We start from the raw sequence: 21,864 nt of genomic DNA, 5'->3' as shown, positions 1-21,864 counted from the left end.
ATCAACTGCTTTAACTACACCCAACAAAAGAAATTAATGCTCAAAAATCAAAGCTGTGAAAGCATACAGCATTTTTTTGCATCGTACAGTGAGGCCTTTAATAAATTACATCAAATGTCAAAATCTTCCCTAAGAATTTTAATTTGATATTGTGTCGTTTTTGTGACATTTTAAATATAATATATTCATACTGCTCGATTAGTTCCAAAATTGGGGGCAACAAAACTGATTTGCTGAGTAGATTTCTATGAAAATATTTGTAAATTTCATTGGTTTAAATGGTATGACTTGTGCAGAATAGGCGTGACTATCGTGTCGATTCACTTGAGTGTTTACTGTAGCCTGGCTGTATGTAAAGATATTTTATTGTGAGAGTTGCACTCGAAGCTAAATATAACTACACAGTACGTAAGGCTACAGTCTAGTGAACCCGACTATGACTGGCCCTAAAATTTATTGGTGTGTTTAACCTATGACCTGACGGCTCCTACGATTGTTTCTTTAATACCTTGTGATTTTATTATTCGATCGTTATAAAATTGTGAGGACAGAACCGGACTCAAGGCTCTAGCTTAAAAAAGAGGAAGAGGACGTGATCTGAAGTTACACCCTAAAAGTTTTGTAATCAAATTTTGTGGTCTGTGAGGTGTTCTTAGTGTTTATCGATTTGGCTGTTGATGCCGATACATCATCGTGAAGGAAATGCTTACTTTTGCGTCTTACATACAATTCCCTTTCGACAAATTTAACAGATCTACGTCTTTTTAAAAGTACAGGGTCTAAAAATATTAGATACCACTCGACCGACAAATATTTTGGCAAGCCAAAAACTGAAGCGGCCACCAAGAATACACGTATGCAAGCAATGAGTGGAAGAGAAGCCAAAGGGGACACCAAGTTGTGAACTTATTTTAGAATCTTTTCAGTGTGTGCTTGTGTTGAAATGGTGTGTGATTATGTGAGGTGAGGTATGCTATTGTGGGGTGGGGGGGTCTATGATAACAGCCTTAGCTCATAAGCAAGCAAAGTGCTTAAGGCCGTAGACAGACCAGGAGGGGAAGAGAGTCAGTGTCAAAAGTGGGCAGCAAAATTGAAAAATAAATAAAATTATGCGTCGCAACACATTCGAAATCATTGGCCAAAGACATATCGATGGTGTGTGTGTGTGTGTGTGTGTGTGCTTGTGGACGTGAGCCTCTGGCTGACTCTAGACTCTAGAGTCTAGAGGCATCGCCAATCGTCGATGTTGTCACCGTCAACGTTTGAGCTGAATATTTATCAGGGAAAATGATGAGATGAAATGGAATGGGACGCGATGAGATGGGTTGGAATGGGATGGGATGGGATGCCGACGCGCTTCACGCATCACTTGATTTTTTTTTTCCCCATTTTTGGCTATACGAAATTCACTTGATTTGGCTTTTCTCTCAATCTGGCCCCTTTCTGGAATTGAGTATCATTGAAAATTCAAATCACATAAAATTCTAAAATACACAAACCACGCAATTTGTTCTTGAAGAAAATAAGAATTCGTGTACATAAAAAGTAATAATAATAATAATAATAAAAATGACAGTCAGAAGTAAGAAGAAGCAAGCCAAAGGCAACTTTTGGCAATGAAGTGCGACTGTAAAGTGAAATTTCTGAACAGGAATCTGTAATAGTATGTTAGAATGCGAAAATTCTTCATTTTCCCCCTTGGAGAAAGGAAAATTGGGTGATATGGCAAACTTGTTTCCAAGAAATGTGTGTGCGTGTGAGTCGATGAAAATTACGGCATGATTGTAAAAGAAAAAAAAAAAAAGAAAGATTAAAAATTATGTTGCTGACACGCCTCATATGTGTTTAGAGTTCTAAGAAGATTCCGCATTAGGATTCTGTATAGCTTTAATTCTAAATAGGTTAACAGCATTATTAGCATTTAAGGCTTGGCGCCCCTTTTAGCCCACTCGCAATTCGAACATATCTTATTAAATTCCCGGCCTTCCCCCCTCCCCATACCCCTCTGAAGCTTTCGTTTTACTCTGGCCGAAACTCCAGCATTGGACTGAGTCTGTGCCGCCTTCTTTTCTCTTTCTGCATATACGAGTACATGAAAAAACTAAATAAAAAGTGTAGAAATTTTGTAGCCAGTTTATAGAGATGGTGGCCAGCCTCTTCCGATGCCTGTTTGGCTTTTTCGCCCATAATTTTGGTGCCGTTTACAACAAACGGCCGCATAACTCTTGAATGGCCCCGGCTCCGTCTCCGTCCCCGGTCCCGATTCCGGTGCCTGTCCCTGTCCCGGCTTATCTGTCGATGCTATCCCACGGTCTATGAGTCTATGGGTCTATGCCACTCGCACTCACACTCGCATTCACACTCGCACTCACACTCACACTCCAATTCGCATGGTGCCAAATGAATTTCACATGTTTTTCCTGTTGTTTTCTTTCATACTTTTGCTTACATGTGTTTTCCACTCGCACTTTGCTTTGGCTGTTTTGGCATTTAATTAAAAAGGCTGCAAAATTATGAACTTTTCTTTCTCGCCCGCCTGCAAATTTGTTTGTTTTCACCACGAAAGTCATATATCAAAAATTGCCTGCCAGATGCCAGATGCAAGGCAATAGAGACAGGGGCAGGCAAAAAGTCAAGAATTGGGGGAAATGGCAATGGGAAATGCAAAATGCGAAATGCAAAATCTTTTGCCAATGATCTGGCGAACTTTTCGCTCAACTCTCAGCCAGTTCGCAATAACTTTTGGCTGCCATACATAAGTGCAAGAAAGTCGATGAGTAGATGGCTACATGAGTAGATGAGTAATGGGGCAATGTGTTGAGAGGCATTTAAAGCTGTTTCAAAACTGTTCTTCTTCTACATGTTGTTGCTGTTATTTGTGGTGGTGTGTTTTTGTTGTGAGCCGGCGCGTTAAAAATCAAATGAGCTGTAAAGAAAATTTCGCGTTAAAATGCGTTTTATTGTTTCCAATTAAGCTGATTGAGTGCGTCGCGTTGAATTGAAAAAAAAAAAGAAAACCACATACTACACGCCTCTCAGACGCTATATTGACTGTAAACTGTAGTCTGTAGTCTGTAGTCTGTAGACTATATAGGCCGACATGCTTCAGTTAATCCCACACATCAACAGAGCGGTGACCCAACCCCAAAAACAATTTATGGGCTACTTTAGCTAATCATCGAGAGCGTCACATGTTTTACTCATTTGGATTTAGACTGTTTCAGTTTTTCCAATTGTCTGCCAATGGAATTTATGTTGTCTCCCCTCACACATTTAGTGGCGACTACTAGCTGCATCATCCATCTGCTCAACTCATCAGTTGGCCATGTCTATTTATGAGGTAACCGCAACAGCCACAGCAGCTTCACTGGGCCATAACGAGGCCGCAACATCAAGTCATTTACAATGCGTGTCAATGGCAATAACCAAGATTACCAAGTGCTGGACAGTCTACATATATATCTGCAATGCTTACATATCTTCATAAAAACATATCAACTTTTATCAAAACGAATCTTAACAAGGGTCCCTTAATTTGTAATTGATTGCAATTTTGGATAATAAGAGTATAACTAAATGATCATCATGCGATAAAAAAAAAATATAATAAATATAACAACATTGCACCACTGTGCAGCCAAGACGCACAGAGTGTCAAGTAGATATAAAATTCATTTTAAATTTGTGCAACGAACACAACGAGAAACGATGACGATGACAATGATGCGAATACCAATAGCACCCTCGTAGATGAGGGGCAAGTGGTTAAGACCGAATCAAAAGAAGGGACAGGCGCAGGCAACCATCGTTGAGGAATGACTGGTGCATAAGAGTTGGCCACATGTTCCGTTCCACAATTGTCGATAAGTATCCCGGGCATCGCTAGCAACGGCTGCCCAGCCGCATTTGGTCATTGTCGTTGGCCATTGTTGTTATTTGGCAAATAAGCGAACGGCCGCCCGCGTTGTACTCCCTTCCAGACCGACTCCCGCCAATCCCAGCTCTTTCCTCTCACACCGGACGCGTCTCCATTGTTGTCAGGCTCATCGTCGTCGTCGTCGTTGTCGTCGTCGTCGATGATGCAGACATAAGATATGAAAAATATGAAGCAACAGCCATCACAATAGTCGCACCAGCCATGTAGCCGTGTAGAGAGACAGAGAGCCAGATCCTGAGCAAGAGCCACAGCCAGGCAAGGGATTGGGAAACATTGGGCAACCGTCTCCGTTCCCGGCTCCCACAGCTTGTTTCACTGTTCTCCTCACAAAGCAGGCGCTCATGCGTGTGTAAGTCGAAGTTGCTCTGCGTGGGTATCGGGCCTTATACATACGAGCATACGGAACAAGCTATAGATACGAGTATTTCCAACCGTCTGGCTGTCTGATTGTCTGTCTGTCTGTCTGTCTGTCTGTCTGTCTGTCCGTCTGTCTATATATGAGTTGCGTTGTATAAATCACGCTTAATGCTTTGCCACCGGGGGCAACTGACAACTTCAGAGAATACGCTGTGAACATAAATTGCAGTCAAGTGCTGCCAATTAGTTGCTAAAATTATTTTATGATATTGGCCAACTAATTAAACTGACGTTAAGGGTGCTATCCGCTAGACACGAATACCGTACGCGTAATAATACTCATACTCGTACTCGTACTTGTACTCGTACTCAAAACCATATTTGCAGTAGGACCCCGAACAGCTGGTCAAAAAATCAATAAACGTTCAAGCAAAAGGCAGATGGAAGGAGGCAGGTGCTCCTGAGTTACCCATTGTAGGTAGGAAGTTTCATCAATCAATCAACCACACCATCCAACAATCAATCATCGCCAGGGGAAAGGGTGGGCGATGGACACTCAAGCTGTCCAAAAAAAAGAGCACGTAAAAATATTTATGATTATTAATTATTTATGAAATGTACAAGGCGAGAAACGGCTGCCATTAAGTGATTAGCTTTCTACGGTGTTTGGCATATCCAGAGGGGGGAAAGCAGAAGGAACAAAGACCAAAAGGGCTCCGTCGGAATCGAGCTTAAATCTATCTAGCTTAAGCAATTAATAAGACAACTCGTATCCATTCAAGTGAATTCATATTATGGCATAAGATCAACACAAACTCCTTTACCTCTTAACTCATTGCCGAATTATCTTCTGTCATTTCAGTGTGCCAGTGCAATGGACATGCTCGTCGCTGCCGCTTTAATCTGGAATTGTACAAGCTTTCGGGTCGTGTGTCCGGCGGGGTATGCTATAACTGTCAACATGATACGACCGGACGCTACTGTCACTATTGCCGGGAGGGATACTATCGGGATGCCACCAAGCCGCCCAATCATCGCAAAGTGTGCAAACGTAAGTGAAGTTCCCACACTGAAAAAATACCAACCTCTGAAATTAAGAACATTCATCCAACATATTTTGTTCTTAACTGTAATAGTACTAAGAACAAACAAGCGCGGGCTCGACTCCCACTCTTGCAGGAAAAAAAATATTTAAAGAAAATTTTTAAAGATACCAAGCCAGAACGAAATGTATATATATTTATATATATGTATATATATATATCAAAATACAACAAAAGTGAAAATATTTTGAATTTAAGACCGACAATTTTTTTGTATTATTTGTTGTCTTGAGTATTTAAGCACATTTATTCATGAAAACATAAGAATTTTGATCTTATTAATAAGAACTTGGTCTTTATTGAAATGTTCTTGAAACCTAGATGTGTTTTCTGACTTTAAGAAATGCATGTTCTCAATGATTTTAGAACCTTTTTTTAACAGTGTACTGTCCCTACTAGTCCCAAGGCGCTGAGCAGTCATCAATCAGCTGCCTAGTTAACTGTCAAGTGGACAGATGTCTCTAATGAGTACTCTTTCATCTCTTTTCTCCCCCCAACCCTCCTATCTCTTCCTTTCTCTCTCTCTCTCGTGGCGAACAGGCTGCGATTGTCATCCCGTGGGCTCCACAGGCAAGACGTGCAATCATTTGAGTGGTCAGTGTCCTTGTAAAGAGGGCGTCACCGGGCTGACCTGCAATCGTTGTGCACGCGGCTATCAACAGACGCGCTCACATGTGGCACCCTGTATAAGTAAGTGTTCTCCTCATACCCACAGGGGTCGAACTCATCCATTCCCATTGCAATTAACAGAAGTGCCCACCAATGCGAATATGATCCAGGCAGAAAGCGCTGGCGGCGGCGGCGGAGGAGGTGCTGGCGATTACAAGGATGGCGGTGGCTCACAGGCTGAGGAAATGAAAAAGTGTAAGTATTAAAATCAGCAAGTAACAAGCAATAATTAACTAGTAACATGCTGTAACGAGTTTTAATTTGTAACTAAAAAGGAGCACATTCTAGTTAACCAGTTACATTGTACATACATCAATCAGCAGAGTTGAAAGTAACGAGTAACATGCAAAAATTATCAAATTGAAACTAACGAGTTGCGAGTTGCAACTAATAAAAGCATGAAAGAAAAATAAATAGCGAGCACAAACTAACGAGTAGTGAGTTGAATGTAACGACTAGCGAGATGTAAATAACGGGTAGAATACAATAAATTGCGAGTAAAAGCCAATGAGTTCAATTCAACAATAGCCGAATTACTAACGAGTAAAATGCAACAGTAAGTAAATTGAAACTAACGAGTAGCGACTTGCAACGAATAGTGAGCTGTAAATAACGGGTCAAAACTAACGAGTAGTATGCAACGAGTAGCGTGTTGCAACTAATGAGCATCATGTTCAACAAATTCATTGTATATTTGTTCTCTTCTACCTAAACTGCAGCAACAAACTAACGAGTAACATGCACTGAGTAGCGAATTTCAACTAATGGGTAGCGATTTTCAATTAATGAATACAACGAATAATGAGTTGTACATAACGGGTTAAATACAACAAGGAGCGAGTTGAAGCGAACGAGTAAAATGCTACAATGTGCAATTCAATATACAATACAAAACAATCACTGTGGACGAAAGTTCGCGCTAGTGACGAAAGCAGTACGAAGGGTGCGAAAGGCGACTAGTAATATATACAGCTAATTTGGAAAATTTGCTGCGATTGTCCGATCAGATCGAGTTATATACCGATCGAAAGGTTAAGTCCTAACTAACAAATTGCTTATTAAAACTTCTGTCAACTCATCTGGTTCATGTGATAAGGGGGTGTAAGTGGGAGGGGAAAAATTTAAATGATTGCAGCTGATAGGGCCGTTGCGGTTTACTGGTAAAATTTTTTATTTTTAAAATTTTTTATCAAAAATACGCGTCGATTGATACTTCGATCACCCAAATCCGACAGAAAAATATATAAATATTATAATTATAATTATAAATAAAAATGGTTCGTCGTTCGGCACAATGCGCAAAAAATGCGATATTCCTTTTACCCAAATATAGCTTTTATGCGCAGTGCCGATTGCCGAACAGTTTTTACTTATAACTATAATTTTAATATTTATATATTTTATATATTAAATTGTATATTGCTCGTCACAGACTTGAAACTAACGAGTAGTATGCAACGGGTAGCGAGTTGCAACTAAAGAGCATCGCGTTCAACAAATTTATTGTATAATTGTTTTCTTTTACCTAGATTGCGGCAAGTGCAAGGCCAGTCCCAAGAAGCTAAACTTGAATAAGTTCTGCATGGAGGACTACGGTGCGTATGCTTATTATACCTTATACTTATATCATAGCTGAGCGCATTTTCGACGTCTACTCTTACACAGCTCTGCTGGCAAAGGTAATTGGCCACGATCGTGCCTCTCAGGACATCAGCACAGAAAAGTTCTCGATTGAGCGACAGAACGAGATCTACAAATATGAGATCAACATCCAAACCATATTTAAGCGCAATCCCATGTCGGGCACCACAAGCTCACTGCTGGGCCGTGGCAATATGATGCTGCTGGTGCCGCGCAAGAGCATTGAGTGTCAGTGCCCCAAGATCAAGCTGAACAAGTGAGTATACTCCATCAGAACAATATCCCATATAGGGACAATCATAACACAAAATGTGACAAACCGAAGAAATGTATTCAAATTATGAAAAGAGTATAATAATTAGTAAAAATAAAATGAAAGCAATCGACCTATTCGCTAAGAAGATATAGGCAAACATATGCTATGGCGTATTTCAGGAAAGTACGTGGCAAAAATAAATTTTGAGTGGTTTCGTTTAGCAAAAATTTGAACGTGGCTCGATTGAGAATTGGTTCTAGTAATGTTAAAAGAAAGTTTTATATTTTTGGTACAATTTTCGTGGCGTGTGGAAAATTTCAAAGTTGGGGTAATTTTCGAAAAATTTCTGAACAAGGGAAGTTTTAAGTGCAACTTTTGATCAGTATATCTTTAAATCGAGGTGAGAGGTTTGGTAATAGACTTTTCTTTCAGCTGACTTATGTTCAAAAGTAGGTTGATAAAAAAAAAATCATTAAAATTTTTTTTGTCCTATAAACCTATCATTTTTGGATATTTTTTAACAATTTTATAATTTTCTTAAAAATAAAAACTAAAAGTTTTATTTTTTTAATTTTTATAAAAATTTTTATCGCATTTTAAATGTTGAAAAACATGAAATTTAGCGTTTGAACGTTAATTTACGCCCTTTTTCCATACCACGCCTTTTTTTGTCCAAATTTTTTTTGAAGTGTTAAGAATATATATTTCACATTTTAGACCGATATCGCACCGGGTTAAAAAGTTACAGATTTTTGCCACCTAATTTCCTGAAATACTCGCAAATAAAAGATATTATTATTACAAAAATAAAAAAATAACTCTTATTTTAAATTTTATTGTAAAAATAAAAAAAATTAATATTAAAAATAAGTTTTAAAATAATAATTTAAATTAAACATCTTTTGTACCAAGTGGCTTATTTTTAAAATCTAAAAACATTTACTAAGTGTGGCTCAATACCTTTCATATAATATCAAAAAAAGTCATTAATGGACACATATAGTATAACCATAATCAATTTAAAAAATAAATGTATTTTCATATTTTTATAATAAAAATTGAAACATAAAGAGTTTGCTTTTAATTTTTTTTTATAAATATCAACAAACAACTTTTTTTTAATATTTTTTATTTTGAAAATTTTAATAATTACGCTCCCAGTTCTTAATTCATATATTTAGAAGTAATGTGTAAAATCTAAAAACATTTACTAAGTGTGGCTCAATACTTTTCATATAATATCAAAAAAGTCATTAATGGACACATATAGTATAACCATAATCAATTTAAAAAATAAATGTATTTTCATATTTTTATAATAAAAATTGAAATATTAAGAGTTTGCTTTTAATTTTTTTTATAAAAATAGACAAACAACTTTTATTTAATATTTTTTATTTTGAAAATTGTAATAATTACGCTCCCAGTTCTTAATTCATACATTTAGAAGTAATGTGACTTTGTTTTCCAGGTTAATAGCCTTAATTTATATCATTCTAAGGAGAATTCATGTATGCATAAGGGAATATATATTAACTTTTTAAGTAATTAACAAACTTTTGCATCAGAACTGGATCGCGTTGGATCTTTCACTGGAAATAGGCATATATATATTTACTCATTCTATTTTCATTTGCAGATCTTATCTCATACTTGGACGCGACTCGGAGGCAGCGCCGGGCTATCTGGCCATTGGACCCAGTTCCGTTGTGTTGGAGTGGAAGGACGAGTGGTCGCTGCGCATGAAACGCTTCCAGCGGCGCGCTCGTAAATGTAGTTGAATCGAACCGGAAACGGAATATGTCAGAGCGGATTTCAATTTCATACACTTGGCTAGGTATCGGTTTTTGTATAAATTGTACAGTTTACTCAAGTTTCTGACCTTTTTCGGCATCTTGCCTTAATTAATCACATACATACACACATATACACTATACACTAGACACTATAGCGGAGTCTGTCCAACCGCCCCCTCCCACCCCACAAATAAATTATTTATGCATTCTACATATTTTCGATATCTGTTAGTTAAGCATTCTAGTCTTCACTATAAACTTCAAACTTAAACTGAACAACACGCCAAATGCTAATTACACTTCAGCATGTGCGTGTGTGTGAGTGTGAGTGTGTGTGTGTCCACAACAGCTATGCGGGCCATAAAAAACGGTTATAAATATGAAGAAAAAAAAAACAAGTGCGAAAAGAGTTAATGTTGAATATTTGCTGTTGCTGTTGTTGCAGTTGCATGTCGCGTGTCCAGACGAACAGCAGATGAGCAGGAGACGTGCCTCAGTCGGTGTGACAGGGGCATAGACGGGGGTAAGTGGTAAGGGGTAATGGACATGGATATGGATATGGGTTATCGGTTATGGGTAGACAAACAGGCACAGTCAACACATATGTTAAGTGTAGTCAGAAACCAACAGGCAGCAAAGCTTTCACATTGCATAACCAGCAGTAGATGTATTCAAGAAATACAAAATAAAATAAAATACTTAATTCAGCAACATACAACATTTCTATGCATATAGTACTTGAATTATATTCAAGTTACGTGTACAATACTACAACCTATTTTCAGATTCTATATCATAACTTTAGTTTTCTCCCATATCTATTTCTGACTACCCCTAATGTCAGTTGCATGCATCACTTCAGTTTCATCAACTCTCTTTATAGGTTTTTTTTTTTCATTTCACTTTGCATATAATGTTTTATTTTTTTCAATTTGATATTTGTAGAGATATTGTTTTTCAATATATTTGTCATTTATTTTATTGTTGTTTTTATAGGCAGTTAAATATGCAATTTATTTATATATTTTTTCTCTCTCAATTTTTTTGTAATGTATGCAAACAGTTTTGCTGTTAATTATGCAGATGGTTATGTCCATTTATTAGTAGATTTTCACGCGCTTTTGCATAACAATTTGTTTGAATGAAGAGGAGCAACAACAACTGCAACGCCAGCAAAATAAACAACAGCAGTAAAATTAATTTAAAATACATAAAATATATTTGAATTTAGTTTTCAATTTGAATTATGCATGAAAATCAGTTTAAAAAAAAGATATATGTATGTTTTAAAAAAAAAGACCGTCAAACTGGTGAGGGTCTTTTCAGAATGATCTGGTAAAGGGGAAGATGGTCGAAGAGCACATTGAAGACTGTTTCAGAAAACTTGTTTAGTCACAATCTCCAAATCTCAGTGACAGTGAACACCTGGCAAGCTGTACCTGTGTTCTGTTCGTCATGTGGTCCACGCCAGCTAGTGTTCACTGTAGACATGCTCTCATTCAAAAACTTTACAAACATCGCGTTGCACAGACAAACAACATGAAACACGTTACACAAACTAAATAACAAAACAAACAGCAAATAAAAAAAAAAGGAAAACAAATTTTGTGGGTTGACCAGAGAGTGATATGTTAACCCTGCCCCTTCTCAACCCCCTACCCATTGTGAACATGTATACTTTTCTTGTTTTTGTTTTGTTTTTGTTTTTTTGTGCACTTTTTGTTGTGTGGGGCGGATTAAACATGTTTGGAACTCAAAATGCGTGTAACATGATATATGACAGTCAAGTGTCGAATTTGATAAATGCTTTAATGAATTTATTTTCGTGTTCTGCGCAACAGACCCACCTCATTCCGTCTCCCTCTCCCTTTCTTGTCGCTTGTCGCTTGTTGCTCCCTTTGTCATTGTGACTCCATTGCAATGCCATTCACAGTTGGCGACCGTGACCATGAAACATATTATAAATCAAAATGGGGCAACGGCAACGGCAACGACAACGGCAACACATGCAACAGCCGAACTGCTGATCAACCGGACAGCTGGAGAGTCGGAAAAGTAGACAGTTAAGCTGAGATTTGTGTGTGCCTCGTTCGCATAATTAGCCGACAATGTTGCTGTTGCACAATGACATTGCAACGCACTTATACACACACCCGTACACCCATACATATACTGTAAACAGTCCTGCAGCAAACCAACAGCAACAGAAATTTACAAATAAAAAATATAGCAGAAAAGTCAAACAACAACAAAAAAAAGAAACATAAAAAATGGAGAGAAATTCAATTGCGGCTTGGTCTGGCGGCTGGCTTCATGCATATTTAAATGAGATTTTGCGTTAACTGAATTTTGTCAACATGACGAGCACTGAATGGGCTGCCGTCAACAAAAGCCGCCATAATGGGCGTGGCAGGGGGCAGGGGACAAGGGGCGTGGACAGCCGAGGTGGGCGTACTGCGGGCATGAAAAACCATATTAATTTATCTATGTATGTACGTGTATATATGCATACGTGTGTGTATATAAAACATTTATATATATTTAAATAAATTGGTTTTTTGTACTCTGTTATTATTATTATTATTTTTTTTTTCTCTTCACAGCACTGGCTTGGGGACAGGAAGGCAGGGAGTCAGGGGTTGGGGGCGTGGCATATGTATTTTAAATAACTTGCAGGCGCCATTAGCATATAAATTGATGTGCGCCAGTTGAGCGCGAAAAAGTCAGGCCCAGTCATTTACACACCCACATACATGCACATATACACACACATCTACACACATGTGTGAGCTTTGAAGTAACTAACTATGGCATACACACGCACACACACCAAGCGAAGATTTCTATACCCCAAGCTGACAAATTGACTTCCGTTTCCGCGTCAAACATCAAACAACAAAAACATAACAAGAATGAAAACAAATAAGTACTTAAACTGATAGACAAAAAACATAACCAAATTAGTCATTAGTTGATATGTCAAGCCGTTTATTTATTTTCAACATTACTTTTTTTTCATCTTAATCTTAACCATAAATTATTACTTGAAGAATGAAATCAGAAATGAATTTTTGCGCGTAGCCAGCGACAAAAACAAGCTGCGATTTTGTTGTCCAATAATTGTATTTAAACCGATTTCTATATATATATATATATATATAAGCAGAATATAAATGCTTGACGTATTTGTATGTTACATGAAAGAAAGGGCAACCACAGGCAAAAGCAAAATCAGCTCATGGAACTTCAACAAAATTGCTTTAAAAAATACACGAAAATAAATAAGCAAGAGAAATGGAAATAAATTGTAGTAAATTAAATGCAAAAAGTCAGCTAAAAGCTTTGCAAAAGTTGTGTATATATTCGGCAATATTTTGTTGAATTTTTGTGAGTTTGCTTCAGGTCGACGGCCTTGTGCATATTGTACTTAGAACTATGTACGTATTTAAGTGCATAATAACACAAATCACATATCCTACACACACACACAAACACACTCAATACACATATGTATACACCCTTGCCAAGTTTAATAGAAATTTTTTTTATTTTTTTTTAAGAAAAAATTTTATCAATAATACTTACGATTATTATCTTTGTGTGTGTCGCGAAATGAAAATAATAATAATAAAAAATAAAAAGAAAAACCATTTTATAAAATAACGTCAACACTATTTAAATGCATATATACGAGTACATAATTAAATATATACATATAAATATAATCGAGAACATAATACAAGAATGGCAAAATGGAAAAAAAAAATATAAAAATAAAAAACAAACAAAAAATAAAAAGGCAGCAATTTTTTTTCTTAGATTTTTTGTAAATACTCAAAAAGCAAAGCCATAAAAAATGATATTTATTGCTAATTATTATGTTGTAATGAGATTCACATAATCGTATGACAGAAAAGGATCCGAAAGGATCAAAAAACAGAAACAGACAACGCTCACGGAAAAAAAATTAAGAAACATTGTCTGATATTAAAGTATTGTAGTCGGTATTTACATTAAACAAATACACATATACACAAGCAATTATGTATTATTATATATGAATTATTATAAACACATTCACACACTCACTCACATGAAAACACGTACACATAAATATACAAATATGCAATTTTTGTGGCAAACAAGAACTAAGTAAACATACATAAATATATCAAAGACAAGCCGAACAAGAACAACAAGTTATATATATAAAAATATATAAGATCAAATTTATGTATACATATGCATCATTTATGTGTACTTGAAAGATAACAAAAAAAAAAAAACAAACAAATAGCAGAGAACAGAAAAGCAAATAAAACACAAAGTTTAATCGAATTAAGTGGATTAATTGCTAATACATAATAACGAAATTTAATGGTTGAGACCAAGTGCATTTATTATTGGTTGGTCATTATTTCTTGGGGTCTTACAGATTTTAGGACAGGTAAGTACAGTCAAACATTTTAACTTGGAGTCACTTTAATTACCAGAATATATATGGACATTTTCAGAATGTACTAAAAGTACGTTTTGGTAGTGGTCAATTGCTGTATTTGTACGTGTTTCGTTACTAATTTGTTAAGTGGTCGAGTGCTCAAAATGACAAATGCCATACTAATACATGTGAATTTTCGAAAGCTAGGTTACATGCTTTATAAAGCATTTGAAAAAATTGTATTTCTCATTAAATATGTTAAGATCTAAATGACATTTGAAAACTACACATTTTTACATATACTTATTTCATAGAATAACTTCTTTTAAATAAATTATTTTGTTATTTTGTTTGAACATTTTATAATTAAAACTTTTGTTTTTTGTTACTACTGATTAGTATAATAATATAAAAATAATGTTAAAAAAAATTGTTTTGCTTTTATATGATTTTCTTCTTAGACAAGCCAAAAATCTCCTAGGTAGCTGTTACCCAAAACGGCTTAAACAAGTAAACTCATTGGGAAAGGAAGTCGTCAAAGTCGACAAAAAAAATGCCTAGACACAAAATAATATAATATCGCCGTCTCTCTATAGATTTTAATGAATCATAACTTAAACGACGCAATGCAAAAAAAATAGAAAAGAAAATGTAATAGGAATATTATAGGAAAAAAAACTGAAAAAAAGCTAAGCAAAAAAATCATAATTTTCCTCATTCAAAATAAAATGATATATAGATATATTCATTAGCTTTCAGAAAATCGGTTATGCCATTCTCGAGCAATGATGACAAATGTGAGCGCAACTCTAAAAAAAGAACGAAAAAATAGCCAGATTTTTTAATTTAAAAAAAAAAAAAAATCTCACCATAAAAAAAAAAGTTTTTCGTCATTTTAAATCGGACCACTATATCATATAGCTGTCATAGGACCGCTCGGTCCAATATTAATATGAATGAATGAACTTAATATGACAAACTTTTTTGTTTTACGAGATATCGTAACCAAACTAATAGAATATGCTGTTACACGTATATATCCTGACCAAAGTTATTTCTAATCGAACCACTATATCATATAGCTGTGATAAAACCGTTTGGGCGAAATTCAAGTCTTAGTATGAAAAACTTTTTTTTCAAAGTAAGTAAGGGGTCTTCGACAGTAGAGTATGCTCGGTTGTAGCAACGCGAGCGAAGCGACTAGTCTCGAGTTGCCTAGCCAATATAAATTTAACTCGCTGCCTGATTCTCAATTTTTAGATGCTCCCCCTAATATACCAGTTACTCAGCCACCCGTGACTCCACTGGCATCTCGTCCCTATCAAGACGCTTCGTCAACGTTGTCTTTATCGGCCTCTTCGAGTATTGTTAACCTATTCAATTCTCCTACACCTTCTGCAGGTGATTCTATCACTCAGACAACTGAATCAGCCCAAGTCATCGTGGCTTCGGTGCGGGCTGTATCTGGTCGGAAGGGTAGACCTCCTCGCAATGCAAGGCCTAACAATAGGACTGATAACGTAGCTGCCCCTACATCTGAGATCCCTATTTTAAATGTTGTTGCGGCATACATTTCTAGCAAAGTCGCTCCTAATGTCTCAATCATTAAATTTAATTTTGCCACGGCCCATGAAATAGCATCTTTTAAAATAATTGTCCCTCACGACTCATTTACTGTCATTTGTGATCCAAAATTTTGGCCACCACATATGATTGGACATGAGTTTAAGCCCAAGGGCGTAGTGAATCTTTCCCTGTTTCCCTTACAGCCGGCAGCTCCAATGTACAGGAGCTCGCCAGTACGGCTTCAAAAAACTAGTCCTGCCCGATTTTGCCTGTATTCATTATCAAAATGTTAGAGGCCTTCTTACTAAGCTCAAACAACTATATTTGAGTAGTATGTCCATTGATTCTGATATAATTGTTTTGTCAGAAACTTTGTTAAATCCTACAGTATCTGATTCTGAAGTTATGTCAAGTAATTATCTTTCATAAAGAAATGATCGACCGACTCGAAGTGATGGCGTACTTATTGCCATTACAACGGTACTTCAGTCAGAACGCATTGCTTTTAATGAGACTACTGATATTGAAATTGTTGCTGTCAAAGTAACTTTTCAACTCGATCAATTTTTGTCACCTGCTTTTATATGCCTCCAAAAGCTTCTACGGAACTTTACATGCAGAATTTTGCCTGGATTGAAGAAATTAATCTTCAAGTCAAAGATAACGACTTATTTATTGCGTTGGGTGATTTTAATTTGCCTAAAATTTCTTGGTCATTTCCACTATAGTTAATGACGCCAAAGGAGTACTTGGTTCCATTAAACGTTGATGGAAAGAATTTAATGATACCTTCACCACTAAACTTTTTTACGTCTCTTTAGTTCGTCCCATCCTGGAATACTGTTCATGCATTTGGAGCCCGCAGTATCAAATAAACTAAAACCGAATTGAATCAGTTCAAAAGCAATTCTTGCTTTTCGCCTTACGTGGTTTTAACTGGGATCCGAACCTTCGTTTACCACCGTACTCCAATAGGCTTCGTCTTCTCAATCTTCCGTCTTAAATTAATCGTAGGAAATCTCTTGGTGTTGTTTTTCTTCACAAATTGATTATTGGCGAGATTGATTCTAGTTCCCTTCTGGCCCACCTCACCTTTTCGGTCCCCCGCAGGTCTACTAGGAATTACAAGCCTTTATTTTTATCTACATGCACAACTGATTACGCTTCACACGAATCTTTTTGTGTGACCCTCGTATAATAGCCTCTTTCACGTTTTCTTTTCAGAACTCTCTCTCCCTCTCCACTCCCTAAAATCAGCACTTTCTAATACTTTTCGTTAAATCTCCGACCTTACTAATACTAATAACTTGTTATATTACATTATACTAGTCTAACATTCATACAATTACTAACAACAACACTAATCTTTATTGATCTGATTGAGTTTTTTCTGGGTTTTCCCCAATCCTCGCAATAAATGATCTCGTATTTGGGGTGGTGCACCCTTTTATTAATACAAGAAAAATTGGCCTTAAATATGAAAAATGTCAATATTTTTCGATTCTCAAAATTTAATTGTAAAAATCGACTAGCTTAGGGAGATTTTAAGGTAAGGTATTCATGAGTGTGGTCTATTTATAGATAAGAGCTGATGATAAGCCAAATGATGATACCATAAACAAGACCAAAAAAAACATGGAATCCATCTTGAGCTAATTATTAATTTAAAATACAAAACAGGGTATAAAATTGTTTAAAGGCACATAGGACATAGCTTAGATTCAGCATCATAGGTCAGAATACGATAATACATACTTTCAAGCAGCGGTCACGGAATCAATTTTCAATTATCCACAGCGCTATAGGGCGTTTGACATGTTTTTTTTTTATTTTTTGGCATTAACTTATATTTCACAAGTATTCAAGTCTATTAATTTTTTATTCCAATACATCATAAATACATTAAACTTTTATGCTACATACCAGATATGTTGATATAACAGTCCAATGTTAAAATAACAGCTGTTAAAGTGAGCTGTTGCAAGCGAAGACATCGTGCTTTGATAAAGTGTAAATTAGCAGTGCTTTTTAAAATTTATAAATATCCCAGAAAATCATTTTAAAAAATACAAATTTGCAATGGATGCTATTAATGAAGGTTTTTATTTTATGCTGAGAGTTGTTGAGGTTGTTGACTTTGTACGCTTCTTAATAAAAAATTGGACAATTCGCAAGTGGTGTTAATCGTACCTTTTTAAAATAAAAGTTCAACTTCGCAAAAAGTTACAAAAAATTGTTAACACTTGTTAATCAAGTGACTATATCCATTGTGTATTATTCTCTATTCAAAACAGTTGGTCTCAATGTGCTTTTTTTTGCACTTTTTAAAAAAATTAGTTTTTTAGGACACAACCTCACATTTTCAAATGACGATTTGCTCACAGTGCCCTGTGGGGAATTTGAGCAGTTGTAATACAATCACTGCGGACGGCAGTTCGCGTTAGTGACGAAAGCAGCACGAAGGGTGCGAAAGGCGACTAACTATATATACAGCTAAGTTGGAAAATTTGCTACGACTGTCCGATCAGATCGAGTTATATACCGATCGACAGGTTTAGTTCTAACTTACAAAATGGCGTACTAAAACTTTTTCTAACCAACCTGGGTCATGAGATACGGGGTGTAAGTGGAGGGGAAAAATTTTGATAATTGCAGCTTATGGGGCCGTTGGGGCTTTTTGGTAAATTTTTTTATTTTTTAAAAATTCTACTTAAAAATACGCGTCGATTGATACCTCAATCACCCAAATCCGATAACTGGTTCAAAAGATAATTAAATTTGAAAATTTTAGTGGACTTCTCAAAATGAAATGAAAAGTCAGTTTGTTTGTCTGTTTGTCTGTTTGTCTGTTTGTCTGTTTGTCTGTTTGCATCAAAGCGCTAAAGAAGCTTAAATGTAATGATGGGGATTGATTCCTTTTCAAAAATCTAGAAATGTTTGTTCTACGACTTTTTCAATTTCTCGCTAGTTTAGCGGGAAAACGCTAAATCCCGCCAAAATTGAAACCTCAACAGTTTTCAAACCATAGAAGCTACAGATATGTTCTATATATCATTGGAAAGGTGTGTTTGAGGGCTTTTAGGCGTACCTTTAAACTTTTTTTCTAAAGTACTCAGGTAACATTTTACAGGTGAAATCAAGTTTTTTAGATTACATTTTGGCGATTTCTGACAAAACGGCTCTAACGATTTTTGTTAAATTTTAATATGTTGTAATACGTACAATTTCGCGTTTTTTGGTGTATGAAACATAAATTTTGGTTGGGGGGTTCGGAAGATATTTCCTGTTAAGTGTTTAAATACATTTATCTATCGGTCGAAAATCACGTTTTAGTACGAAAAACTTTTTGGTTTTATAATATATCTCAACCAAAATGATACAATATGCATTTAACTTGGTTTTATATATTCTGACCAAAGTTGGTTAAAATCGGACCACTATATCATATAGCTGTCATAGGACCGATCGGGTAAAAATTAGGTTTTAGTATGAAAAACTTTTTTGTTTAATGAGAAATCTTAACCAAACTAATACAATATGCATTTAACTTGGTTTTATATATCCTGACCAAAGTTGGTTCAAATCGGACCACTATATCATATAGCTGTCATAGGACCGATCGGTCCAATATTAAGTCTTAGTATGAAAAACTTTTTTATTTTACTAGATATCGTAACCAAACTAATAGAATATGCATTTATTTAAGACTTATATATCCTGAACGAAGTTGGTTCTAATCGGAACCACTATATCATATAGTTGTCATAGGACCGATCGGGTGAAATCCAAGTCTTAGTATGAAAAACTTTTTTTTTCATAGTAAGTACGAGGTCTCCGACAGTATAGTATGCTCAGCTGTAGCAACGCGAGCAAAGCGAGCAGGGGGCGGGGCCCCCTAGTTTCCTTTATAATTAAAGAAAACAAATTTTTTAAATATGAAATACGTTCAACAACTAAATTTTTATATTTTACTATTTGCCTGCATTAATGATAAAAATACAATGTCAAAAGCGAAAGCAATTGCAAAAATTTCTGATATCCAAAATCTAAACGAGGTTCTAGTGACGAAAGTTTCTAGACAAAATTTCTGATATCATTTTGACGAACAAAATTCAGTTGAATCTAAAATTATAATAAAATATAATTAATATAAAACGAAAATTGGCATTCGGCACTGCGCAAAAAGTTATTTTTATGTACAAAGAAGATCACCCTTTTTACTCACAGTGCCCAATGCCAATTTTCGTTTTTTTATATTAATTTATATTTTTATTTATAATTTTAAGATTAAACTGAATTTTGTTCGTCACAAAATTGGATATCAGAAATTTTGGGTCTAGAAATTGCTTTCGTCACTAGACTTTTACCTCGTTTAGAGGTTTTTTTTGTTTATTTAATAACTCGTAAGCTACGCAAGATATTTTGATGCTGTTCTTTTTCTAGTGTCATGGATAAGTCCAAAAGAATTTTAGAAAAGTGGGCGTGGCACTATACCAGCCCCCCATTTTTGTGTTTTCTTAAGTCATGCTAACAGCTATCTGAGAGTGCTTACATCTTTCTGTATCGAAAAATCATGATTATTTTTAATGGTTATAATATAAAACGTTAGAAATTGTTAATAACAATATTAATTGATCAATATTTCCACTGATTTCGGAAAATATATATATTAAAAAGAAAAAAATAAATATTAGGGCGGGGATGGTGCCACGCCCACTTTTACAAAATATTTCTAAGAATATGTTTAACGAGATATATTGCGTAGTTTACGAGCTATTAATTAATGTCACAAAAACTGGTGAAACGCCCATAGTGCACAGCAGATACAGCAGATAAGATAAAAAAGCAAATTAATTTAAAGCGCAATTTAAGTAACATTACTGCCATCACCCCCGGGGGCCGCTTAGTGTTCGATGTTAAAATGTTGGGCTGCGCAGCTCCGTTCCTGTTTCTCCGTTCCTGTTTCTCCGTTGCTGTTTCTGTTCCTGTTCATGAGCCGGCAACTGAAACTAATACGCATAATTATCAAATTTCAGCGTCTCAAGGGTTGCAAAATGAGATGCTGCTTCTCTATCTGCTGCTGCATTCAGTTTCTCCAACTGCCCGCCCCCGGCACACGCCCAAATCTACATTCATTGTAGTCGCCCAAAATGCCTTGCAGCGTTCCAGAGTTGCCAATGAAAAGGAGTTAGGGGGAACACATCAGTGAAGGAAAAAGGAAGACGAAGTCGGCCGTCGGCAGTCGGCAGACCGCAATGCAAAACGGCGGACAAAGTTTTGGCCCTCAGCGAAACTTAACAAAAAGCGGTGTTTGGCTGGGTAACCACTTGGCTGGGTGGTTGCTGCTCGATAGGCTGAGTCTGACTGTTTGACTGTCTCACTGGATGCCGGTTGCCGGTTGCCGGTTGCCTGGCAATGCTGCATAAATAAGGACAAAGCAGTGTTTCTTCTGTCAGTGGCAGCAGCAACAACAGGACAACAAATAAGAAAAGAGAAAAAAAAAAACACGTCCTCTCCACGCCCCAAAACTGGCAGCTCCATTTGCACGCTTCATAAGCGCGACGAATGAATTTTAATTTGATTAAAAGTGAAAAATTGAAAAATGCTGGGTAACTTTTTGTCCTCTCGCCCCCCTATTCACCCTGTTCGTTCGTATCCCACAAATCTTTTAGTGTATTAAACACTACAACAACAAAGTTGCGGCAAAATGTGGCGAATTTTAATTCGCAACGCGCTGCCATCTAATATATGTAAAATGAAAGTGCCGCAAGGGGAGAATGGGGGAAATGGGAAGTTAGAGGGACGCGTGGCAAGGCACACGGGTGAGATATGCACAGGATTAGCTGGCCAATCAGACGCAGGCCAGGCATCCTGGATTTGGGGCAGCATAAAAGTATGCTGCACCACAGACCCAGCTTAGGTCGGGCTTGCGTTTCTGCTTCACTTCAGATTTTCAGTGGGCTTTCGTTGGGTTCCGGTTGGTTGCCATGGCTAGAAATGCTACTGCCATGTCCAATACCAATGCCAATGCCAATGCCAATGCCAATACCAGCCGATTGGCGTTTCCGTTGCCATGGCAGAAGCTTAGACCGCATTAAACC

At 36.4% G+C, this 21,864-nt stretch overlaps 1 protein-coding gene across 1 annotated transcript in view; it reads left to right on the top strand.

Moving 5' to 3' along the window:
* The window catches only part of LOC117792389 (netrin-B), a 78,624-nt gene extending 68,190 nt beyond the window's left edge, over positions 1–10,434 (top strand). Inside the window, exons 2-7 of the mRNA XM_034632523.1 lie at positions 5,157–5,345; positions 5,938–6,087; positions 6,148–6,261; positions 7,596–7,661; positions 7,732–7,963; positions 9,603–10,434. Of these exons, the coding sequence (XP_034488414.1) occupies positions 5,157–5,345; positions 5,938–6,087; positions 6,148–6,261; positions 7,596–7,661; positions 7,732–7,963; positions 9,603–9,744 (893 nt within the window). The 3' untranslated portion in view covers positions 9,745–10,434. The remainder of the gene's footprint in view (positions 1–5,156; positions 5,346–5,937; positions 6,088–6,147; positions 6,262–7,595; positions 7,662–7,731; positions 7,964–9,602) is intronic.
* The last annotated feature ends 11,430 nt before the right edge of the window (positions 10,435–21,864 follow it).

This window comes from Drosophila innubila, chromosome X (assembly GCF_004354385.1).
Source record: "Drosophila innubila isolate TH190305 chromosome X, UK_Dinn_1.0, whole genome shotgun sequence".
Lineage (NCBI taxonomy): Eukaryota > Metazoa > Arthropoda > Insecta > Diptera > Drosophilidae > Drosophila > Drosophila innubila.
This window is presented reverse-complemented; position numbering and strand designations above follow the sequence as displayed.